Raw genomic sequence first — 11,868 nt, 5'->3', positions numbered from 1 at the left:
AACTCCTAGAAACATGTTTATGTTACTAACTCCTAGAAACATGTTTATGTTACTAACTCCTAACAGGATAGAAACATGTTATGTTACTAACTCCTAACAGGGTAGAAACATGTTATGTTACTAACTCCTAGAAACATGTTATGTTACTAACTCCTAACAGAATAGAAACATGTTATGTTACTAACTCCTAGAAACATGTTATGTTACTAACTCCTAACAGGATAGAAACATGTTATGTTACTAACTCCTAGAAACATGTTTATGTTACTAACTCCTAGAAACATGTTTATGTTACTAACTCCTAACAGGATAGAAACATGTTATGTTACTAACTCCTAACAGGGTAGAAACATGTTATGTTACTAACTCCTAGAAACATGTTGTTACTAACTCCTAGAAACATGTTATGTTACTAACTCCTAGAAACATGTTATGTTACTAACTCCTAGAAACATGTTATGTTACTAACTCCTAGAAACATGTTATGTTACTAACTCCTAGAAACATGTTTATGTTACTAACTCCTAGAAACATGTTATGTTACTAACTCCTAGAAACATGTTATGTTACTAACTCCTAGAAACATTTTATGTTACTAACTCCTAGAAACATGTTGTGTTACTAACTCCTAGAAACATGTTTATGTTACTAACTCCTAGAAACATGTTATGTTACTAACTCCTAACAGAATAGAAACATGTTATGTTACTAACTCCTAGAAACATGTTATGTTACTAACTCCTAACAGAATAGAAACATGTTATGTTACTAACTCCTAGAAACATGTTATGTTACTAACTCCTAACAGGATAGAAACATGTTATGTTACTAACTCCTAGAAACATGTTTATGTTACTAACTCCTAGAAACATGTTTATGTTACTAACTCCTAACAGGATAGAAACATGTTATGTTACTAACTCCTAACAGGGTAGAAACATGTTATGTTACTAACTCCTAGAAACATGTTGTTACTAACTCCTAGAAACATGTTATGTTACTAACTCCTAGAAACATGTTATGTTACTAACTCCTAGAAACATGTTATGTTACTAACTCCTAGAAACATGTTATGTTACTAACTCCTAGAAACATGTTTATGTTACTAACTCCTAGAAACATGTTATGTTACTAACTCCTAGAAACATGTTATGTTACTAACTCCTAGAAACATTTTATGTTACTAACTCCTAGAAACATGTTGTGTTACTAACTCCTAGAAACATGTTTATGTTACTAACTCCTAGAAACATGTTATGTTACTAACTCCTAGAAACATGTTATGTTACTAACTCCTAGAAACATGTTATGTTACTAACTCCTAGAAACATGTTGTGTTACTAACTCCTAGAAACATGTTTATGTTACTAACTCCTAGAAACATGTTATGTTACTAACTCCTAGAAACATGTTATGTTACTAACTCCTAGAAACATGTTATGTTACTAACTCCTAGAAACATGTTATGTTACTAACTCCTAGAAACATGTTATGTTACTAACTCCTAGAAACATGTTATGTTACTAACTCCTAGAAACATGTTTATGTTAACAGGGCAGCCTCCTAACAGATCAGCCCCCTAACAGGGCAGCCTCCTCCTAGCCTCCTAACAGATCAGCCCCCTAACAGGTCAGCCTCCTAACAGGGCAGCCTCCAAACAGGGCAGCCTCCTAACAATGGGTTAGCTGCCTTGTTCAGGATCAGAACTACAGATTTGTACCTTGTCAGCTCGGGGATTCAATCTTGCAACATTTCGGCTGCTAGTCCAACGCTCTAACCACTAGGCTACCTACCTCCTCTACACTCTAACCACTAGGCTACCTACCTCCTCTACACTCTAACCACTAGGCTACCTGCCTCCTCTACACTCTAACCACTAGGCTACCTGCCTCCTCTACACTCTAACCACTAGACTACCTGCCGCCTCTACACTCTAACCACTAGGCTACCTGCCTCCTCTACACTCTAACCACTAGTCTACCTGCCGCCTCTACACTCTAACCACTAGGCTACATGCCACCTCTACACTCTAACCACTAGGCTACCTGCATCCTCTACACTCTAACCACTAGGCTACCTGCCTCCTCTACACTCTAACCACTAGGCTACCTGCCTCCTCTACACTCTAACCACTAGGCTACCTGCCTCCTCTACACTCTAACCACTAGGCTACCTGCCTCCTCTACACTCTAACCACTAGGCTACCTGCCTCCTCTACACTCTAACCACTAGGCTACCTGCCTCCTCTACACTCTAACCACTAGACTACCTGCCGCCTCTACACTCTAACCACTAGGCTACCTGCCTCCTCTACACTCTAACCACTAGTCTACCTGCCGCCTCTACACTCTAACCACTAGGCTACATGCCACCTCTACACTCTAACCACTAGGCTACCTGCATCCTCTACACTCTAACCACTAGGCTACCTGCCTCCTCTACACTCTAACCACTAGGCTACCTGCCTCCTCTACACTCTAACCACTAGGCTACCTGCCTCCTCTACACTCTAACCACTAGGCTACCTGCCTCCTCTACACTCTAACCACTAGGCTATCTACCTCCTCTACACTCTAACCACTAGGCTGCCCTGAGTGGAACAAGGAGAGATGGTGTCTGTAGAGGGCTAAGGGTTAAGAACAACCCAGATGTCTACTGTCAGTCTACTGTCAGTTTGTCGATCAATAACATTAGCCCGTTTAACAGCAACATGACACAGGGTTATCTTCAGAAGACGGGCTTCGACCCCCCAGAGAGCAAAACAGGAGGCCAAGCACAGTGTCACAGAATTAACTCCTTATCAAGAGGAAACCTCAAGAGGAAACAGACAGTCTACTCTGTCAGTCAGGGGTGTGTAGACAGACAGAGCAAGGTGTGACAGACAGGCAGACAAGCAGAGACAGACAAATCAAATCAAATGTTATTGGTCACATGCGCCGAATACAACAGGTGTAGTAAGACCTTACAGTGAAACTTTACAAGCCCTGAACCAACAGTGCAGTTTTAAGGAATATACCTAAATATCAACAACACGTAAACGACAACTAACCAATAAGACAGCAGTCCTCTGGGGCCATCATCATGACAGACAGGACGGACAGATAGATTGGCAGATAGACAGACAGACAGACAGGACGACAGACAGACAGACAGGCAGACTGACAGACAGACAGACAGACAGACAGACAGACAGACAGACAGACAGACAGGACGACAGACAGACAGACAGGCAGACTGACAGACAGACAGACAGACAGACAGACAGACAGACAGACAGGCAGGCAGACAGACAGACAGGCAGGCAGACAGACAGACAGACAGACAGACAGACAGACAGACAGACAGACAGGCAGGCAGACAGACAGGACGACAGACAGACAGACAGACAGACAGACAGACAGACAGGCAGGCAGACAGACAGACAGACAGACAGACAGAGAGAGACAGGACGACAGATAGATAGACAGGACGACAGATAGACAGACAGACAGGACAACAGATAGACAGACAGATAGACAGGATGACAGATAGACAGACAGACAGACAGGACAACAGATAGACAGACAGATAGACAGGACGACAGATAGACAGACAGATAGACAGGACGACAGATAGACAGATAGACAGACAGGACGACAGATAGACAGGCAGACAGACAGGACAACAGATAGACAGACAGATAGACAGGACAACAGATAGACAGATAGACAGACAGGACGACAGATAGACAGGCAGACAGACAGGACAACAGATAGACAGACAGAAAGACAGGACAACAGATAGACAGGCAGACAGACAGGACAACAGATAGACAGACAGACAGACAGACAGACAGGACAACAGATAGACAGACAGATAGACAGGATGACAGACAGACATACAGACAGACAGACAGACAGACAGACAGACAGACAGACAGACAGACAGACAGACAGACAGACATACAGCAGGGAGGCTGGCAGGCAGGCAGGCAGACAGAGACACAGACAGGTGGTCAGGCGGACAGACAGACAGACAGACAGACAGACAGACAGACAGGCAGGCAGGCAGGCAGGCAGGCAGGCAGGCAGATAGGCAGACAGACAAACAGACAGACAGACAGACAGACAGACAGGACAGAGCTAATAGGTGGAAGGAATCTGTGGTTAAAGTGTGAGCTGGTCCGACGACGACGGCGGCTGTCTGTCTGAGAGGAAGTTGCATTGTGGGTTGTATGTCTGACTGAACACTGAAACCACCACAGGTCTCTCTGCGACCCAGAGACCGATGCTGCCAGTCAGAGGATGTTACAGTGCGACTCGACACAGGCTGTTCACGGTTACGTTGACCAATGTTTTAGGTTGTGGTTTAATGTTCCTATCAAATAAACCAATGAAAACGTCTATCCTGTTTTGGCTCTCTAAACAGCCGTGGGCGGGACGTCGTGCTGTTGATCGACGGGATGCCTGCCGTCAGCGTCCAATCAGAGTCTCTGGAGCCTCAGAGAACGGTAAGAGGATGTGTCTACTTTAAAACCTGGTCTCTTCCTCTGTGTACTATTCTCTACTCCCATCCTCTCTATTCCTGTCGGGGCGACAGCTAGTTAATGGTAGAGCGAGAGCAACAGGAAATGTGTGGGTAGTGTCTGTTTCGCTCTGGAGAGCGTCAGGGGCTCATCAGGGCCTCACTTAAATCAACAGACAAAGCAGTAGAAAGGCTGAACCACTCTGAAACACAAGCCCTCTGTTCTGTTCTCTCCTCTCCTCTCCTCTCCTCTCCTCTCCTCTCCTCTCCTCTCCTCTCCTCTCTCTGTGTAAACCAACACTTGACCAAAAAAAGCCTCCTGAGAAATGATCTGGAACAACTAGGTAAACTACAGAACAGAAGGAGAGGCTACGAGGAAGAGGAGGACATAACAACTAGTACAAACAGACTGATGAAGAGGAAAACAGATGAATTACAAAATGTCTCCCCTCTCCTGTATCCCCTCTTTCCACCTCTCCCCTCTCCCCTTCCCCTCCCACCTCTCCTCTCTCCACGCTCCTCTCTCCTCCTCTCCCCTCTCTCCTTCCCCTCTCATCTCCTCTCTCCCCTCTCTCCTATCCTCTCTCCTCTATCCCCCTCTCCCCTCCACTCTCCCCTCCCACCTCTCCTCTCTCCTCCTCTCCCTTCCCCCCTCCTCTCTCCCCTATTCTCTATCCCCCTCTCTCCTCCCCCTCTCCCATTCCCCTCTCCCCTCCTCTCTCCTCTCTCTCTCCATCCCCTCTCTCCGCTCTCTTCCTTTCTCCTCTCCCTTCCCTCCCCTTGTCTCCTTCCCCTCTCACCCCTCTCTATCCCCTCTCCGCCTCTCTCCTCTCCAGTCTCTGTTGGTGTTGTCCCCTCCTGAGATGGACAGGGTGGTTCTGAAGAGGAAGATGTTCAGCCCAGTACCTCCAAGTCCTCCAGACACACAACCCTGTAACCCAAACTCTTTCCAGCCCCAGACAGAGCCTGTAGACCTGTCCACCAGCAGCTCCAGGACATCTCCGACATCCACAGGAGTCTCCCTGTGTCCCCTACCGTCCACCTCCATCACCAAGCCTTCCTCATCATCATCCTCCTCCTCTGTCATTACGTATGTCCCAAAGACTCCTGCTATATCAGCGGCAGGTCCCGGCATGAGAGTCCTTTGTGGTTATGTCAGAGAGTACCTCCTCACACCCCTCTCCTCCAGCCCCGCCACTCTTCAGGCCCACCGTACGCCCGTAGTGGTATGGCCCACACCCCTCTCCTCCAGCCCCGCCCCTCTTCAGGCCCTCCGTACGCCCGTAGTGGTACGGCCCACACCCCTGCTCTACACCCACCCAGCACACAGCAGAACCCTGGTGGTACCCCGACGTCCACATCACCGTCACCGTGGTGACGGCCAGGATGATGAGCTGCCGACCACGAGACTGGACAGTGTGACAGAGATGGGACGGGCTGTAACCAGAGTGGGTCATGAGTGAGTACAGAGATGGGACAGGTTGTTACCAGCGTGGGTCAGGACTGACTACAGAAATGGGACAGGTTGTAACCAGAGTGGGTCAGGACTGACTACAGAGATGGGACAGGTTGTAACCAGAGTGGGTCAGGACTGACTACAGAGATGGGACAGGTTATAACCAGAGTGGGTCAGGACTGACTACAGAGATGGGACAGGTTGTAACCAGAGTGGGTCAGGACTGACTACAGAGATGGGACAGGTTGTTAACAGAGTGGGTCAGGACTGACTACAGAGATGGGACAGGTTGTAACCAGAGTGGGTCAGGACTGACTACAGAGATGGGACAGGTTGTAACCAGAGTGGGTCAGGGCTGACTACAGAGATGGGACAGGTTATAACCAGAGTGGGTCAGGACTGACTACCGAGATGGGACAGGTTGTAACCAGAGTGGGACAGGATTGACTACAGAGATGGGACAGGTTGTTAACAGAGTGGGTCAGGACTCACTACAGAGATGGGACAGGTTGTTACCAGAGTGGGTCAGGACTGACTACAGAGATGGGACAGGTTATAACCAGAGTGGGTCAGGACTGACTACAGAGATGGGACAGGTTGTAACCAGAGTGGGTCAGGACTGACTACAGAGATGGGACAGGTTGTTACCAGAGTGGGTCAGGACTGACTACAGAGATGGGACAGGTTGTAACCAGAGTGGGTCAGGACTGACTACAGAGATGGGACAGGTTGTAACCAGAGTTGGTCAGGGCTGAGTACAGAGATGGGACAGGTTTTTACCAGAATGGTTCAGGACTGACTACAGAGATGGGACAGGTTGTAACCAGAGTGGGTCAGGACTGACTACAGAGATGGGACAGGTTGTTACCAGAGTGGGTCAGGACTGACTACAGAGATGGGACAGGTTGTTAACATAGTGGGTCAGGACTGACTACAGAGATGGGACAGGTTGTAACCAGAGTGGGTCAGGACTGACTACAGAGATGGGACAGGTTGTAACCAGAGTTGGTCAGGGCTGACTACAGAGATGGGACAGGTTTTTACCAGAATGGTTCAGGACTGACTACAGAGATGGGACAGGTTGTAACCAGAGTGGGTCAGGGCTGACTACATAGATTGGACAGGTTTTTACCAGAATGGGTCAGGACTGACTACAGAGATGGGACAGGTTGTAACCAGAGTGGGTCAGGACTCACTACAGAGATGGGACAGGTTGTTACCAGAGTGGGTCAGGACTGACTACAGAGATGGGACAGGTTGTTAACATAGTGGGTCAGGACTGACTACAGAGATGGAACAGGTTGTTAACAGAGTGGGTCAGGACTGACTACAGAGATGGGACAGGTTTTTACCAGAATGGGTCAGGACTGACTACAGAGATGGGACAGGTTGTTACCAGAGTGGGTCAGGACTGACTACAGAGATGGGACAGGTTGTTAACAGAGTGGGTCAGGACTGACTACAGAGATGGGACAGGTTGTTAACAGAGTGGGTCAGGACTGACTACAGAGATGGGACAGGTTATAACCAGAGTGGGTCAGGACTGACTACAGAGATGGGACAGGTTGTAACCAGAGTGGGTCAGGACTGACTACAGAGATGGGACAGGTTGTAACCAGAGTGGGTCAGGACTGACTACAGAGATGGGACAGGTTGTAACCAGAGTGGGTCAGGACTGACTACAGAGATGGGACAGGTTTTTACCAGAATGGGTCAGGACTGACTACAGAGATGGGCCAGGTTGTAACCAGAGTGGGTCAGGACTGACTACAGAGATGGGCCAGGTTGTAACCAGAGTGGGTCAGGACTGACTACAGAGATGGGAGAGGTTATAACCAGAGTGGGTCAGGACTGACTACAGAGATGGGACAGGTTATAACCAGAGTGGGTCAGGACTGACTACAGAGATGGGACAGGTTGTTACCAGAGTGGGTCAGGACTGACTACAGAGATGGGACAGGTTGTAACCAGAGTGGGTCAGGACTGACTACAGAGATGGGACAGGTTGTAACCAGAGTGGGTCAGGACTGACTACAGAGATGGGACAGGTTGTAACCAGAGTGGGTCAGGACTGACTACAGAGATGGGACAGGTTGTAACCAGAGTGGGTCAGGACTGACTACAGAGATGGGACAGGTTGTTAACAGAGTGGGTCAGGACTGACTACAGAGATGGGACAGGTTGTAACCAGAGTGGGTCAGGACTGACTACAGAGATGGGACAGGTTATAACCAGAGTGGGTCAGGACTGACTACAGAGATGGGACAGGTTGTTACCAGAGTGGGTCAGGACTGACTACAGAGATGGGACAGGTTGTTAACAGAGTGGGTCAGGACTGACTACAGAGATGGGACAGGTTGTAACCAGAGTGGGTCAGGACTGACTACAGAGATGGGACAGGTTGTAACCCGAGTGGGTCAGGACTGACTACAGAGATGGGACAGGTTGTAACCAGAGTGGGTCAGGACTGACTACAGAGATGGGACAGGTTGTAACCAGAGTGGGTCAGGACTGACTACAGAGATGGGACAGGTTATAACCAGAGTGGGTCAGGACTGACTACAGAGATGGGACAGGTTGTTACCAGAGTGGGTCAGGACTGACTACAGAGATGGGACAGGTTGTTACCAGAGTGGTTCAGGACTGGGTCCATTCCTCCTCTTCACTTGATCCCAGGACTCCATCTAGTGGCCAAACAGAAGAGAAAATACCTTTCAAATGCATTGAAACAGTCTAGAAACGACCAATAGGAGACAGCAACACAGTTCATTGATAAATAGTAGGATAAAATGGGATACAACGTGTTGTAATGACTGATTGATTGATTGATTGATTGACTAATTGATTAATTGATTGATTGATTGATTGATTGAATGATTGATTAATTGATTGAATGATTGATTGATTAATTGATTTATTGAATGATTAATTGATTGATTTATTGAATGATTGGTTGATTGATTGATTGATTGATTGATTGATTGTGTTGCAGCTCCATGTTAGCCGGTGGTATCCAGAGCATGCGGGTAGGTCATGTGACCAGGTCAGAGGTCAGGGGGCGTGTCCGTAGGTGTGTCCACAGGTGTGAGTTTTACGGCTGTAACAAGGAGTACACCAAGAGTTCCCACCTCAAGGCCCACAGACGCACACACACAGGCAGGTCACACACACACACACACACACACACACACACACACACACACACACACACACACACACACACACACAGGTAGGTCACACACACACACACACACACAGGTACATCACACACACACACACACACACACACACACACACTCCCCTTTCTATCTGTCCTCCACCATTCTTCTATCTGATTCCTTCTCTCTCCTTCTCTATGACTGACCCTGTAAAAAAACACAGGATCACCTATCACCTATCACCTAACACCTATCACCTATCACCTAACACCTATCACCTATCACCTAACACCTAACACCTATCACCTAACACCTATCACCTAACACCTATCACCTATCACCTAACACATATCACCTATCACCTATCACCTATCACCTATCACTTAACACCTATCACCTATCACCTATCACCTAACACCTATCACCTATCCCCTAACACCTATCGCCTATCACCTATCACCTAACACCTATCACCTAACACCTAACACCTATCACATATCACCTATCACCTAACACCTATCACCTAACACCTATCACCTATCACCTAACACCTATCACCTATCACCTATCGCCTATCACCTATCACCTAACACCTATCACCTATCACCTAACACCTATCACCTATCACCTATCACCTATCACCTAACACCTATCACCTAACACCTATCACCTAACACCTATCACCTATCACCTAACACCTATCACCTAACACCTAACACCTATCACCTAACACCTATCACCTATCACCTAACACCTATCACCTATCACCTATCACCTAACACCTAACACCTATCACCTAACACCTATCACCTAACACCTATCACCTATCACCTAACACCTATCACCTAACACCTAACACCTATCACCTAACATCTATCACCTAACACCTAACACCTATCACCTAACACCTATCACCTATCACCTAACACCTATCACCTAACACCTATCACCTAACACCTAACACCTAACACCTAACACCTAACACCTATCACCTATCACCTATCACCTAACACCTAACACCTATCACCTAACACCTAACACCTAACACCTATCACCTATCACCTATCACCTATCCGGTGTGTGTGACAGTAAAAATCATAATCTATCTTCTCTGTCCCAGGTGAGAAGCCGTATAAGTGCACATGGGACGGGTGCACGTGGCATTTTGCCCGTTCTGACGAGCTGACCCGCCATCACAGGAAACACACGGGGGTGAAGCCCTTCAGGTGTGGCGACTGTCAACGCTCCTTTTCCCGCTCAGATCACCTGGCCCTGCACAGACGCAGACACACACTGATCTGAGGAGGGAGGGAGGGAGGGAGGGAGGGAGGGAGGGAGGGAGGGAGGGAGGGACGGACGGACGGACGGACGGACGGACGGACGGACAGACAGACACTGATCTGAGGAGGGATGGACAGACACACAGAGCAGCAGACAGACACTTAGACAAACAGTAGATGGACTGTTGTAACCTACAAGGGTATCGATGGGTCAGTAGACAGAAGTAGATCCACTAAGACTGAGAACTTCATTCAACATGTTTTAAACTCGGATTGAAAGAACAAGAGTGTCCAAGTACCAAAATGTTCTGTCAAATGTATTTTATTCTGTTTTCCATACAAATTAAACTGTGAATTAAACGTATACTACAATACATGTGTCAAATGTTAAAATTATATTAATTTATTCATTTATTGTACTATAATCTCTGAATTCTCTTAATTACATTTCAAAGAATATCTAATTTATGTTCTGAGAAATCACAGTGAGAAGAACACATATATATATATAGCCACTAGGGGGCAGCATATTCTATATATATATATATATCCACTAGGGGGCAGCAGATTATATATATATCCACTAGGGGGCAGCAGATTATATATATATCCACTAGGGGGCAGCAGATTATATATATATCCACTAGGGGGCAGCAGATTATATATATATCCACTAGGGGGCAGCAGATTATATATATATCCACTAGGGGGCAGTATATTATATATATATCCACTAGGGGGCAGCAGATTATATATATATCCACTAGGGGGCAGCAGATTCTATATATATCCACTAGGAGACAGCAGATTATATATATATCCACTAGGGGGCAGCAGATTCTATATATATCCACTAGGGGGCAGCAGATTATATATATATCCACTAGGGGGCAGTATATTATATATATATCCACTAGGGGGCAGTATATTATATATATATCCACTAGGGGGCAGCAGATTCTATTTATATCCACTAGGGGGCAGCAGATTCTATATATATCCACTAGGGGGCAGAATATTCTATTTATATCCACTAGGGGGCAGAATATTCTATATATATCCACTAGGGGGCAGCAGATTATATATATATCCACTAGGGGGCAGCAGATTATATATATATCCAATTGGGGGGCAGCAGATTCTATATATATCCACTAGGGGGCAGTATATTATATATATATATCCACTAGGGGGCAGCAGATTCTATATATATCCACTAGGGGGCAGCAGATTCTATATATATCCACTAGGGGGCAGCAGATTATATATATATCCACTAGGGGGCAGCAGATTCTATATATATCCACTAGGGGGCAGCAGATTCTATATATATATATATCCACTAGGGGGCAGCAGATTATATATATATCCACTAGGAGACAGCAGATTCTATATATATCCACTAGGAGACAGCAGATTATATATATATCCACTAGGGGGCAGCAGATTATATATATATCCACTAGGGGGC

General features: G+C 46.5%; 1 protein-coding gene across 1 annotated transcript in view; it reads left to right on the top strand.

Annotated features, from left to right (window-relative positions):
• The window catches only part of LOC139373948 (Krueppel-like factor 12), a 12,003-nt gene extending 1,584 nt beyond the window's left edge, over positions 1-10,419 (top strand). Inside the window, exons 2-5 of the mRNA XM_071115031.1 lie at positions 4,408-4,489; positions 5,340-5,962; positions 8,952-9,115; positions 10,238-10,419. Coding sequence (XP_070971132.1) covers positions 4,442-4,489; positions 5,340-5,962; positions 8,952-9,115; positions 10,238-10,419 — 1,017 coding nt within the window. The 5' untranslated portion in view covers positions 4,408-4,441. The remainder of the gene's footprint in view (positions 1-4,407; positions 4,490-5,339; positions 5,963-8,951; positions 9,116-10,237) is intronic.
• The last annotated feature ends 1,449 nt before the right edge of the window (positions 10,420-11,868 follow it).

Source organism: Oncorhynchus clarkii, chromosome 18 (genome assembly GCF_045791955.1).
Source record: "Oncorhynchus clarkii lewisi isolate Uvic-CL-2024 chromosome 18, UVic_Ocla_1.0, whole genome shotgun sequence".
In the NCBI taxonomy this organism is placed as follows: domain Eukaryota; kingdom Metazoa; phylum Chordata; class Actinopteri; order Salmoniformes; family Salmonidae; genus Oncorhynchus; species Oncorhynchus clarkii.
The sequence above is the reverse complement of the archived record's forward strand: the minus strand, read 5'-3'. Positions and strand labels throughout refer to the sequence as shown.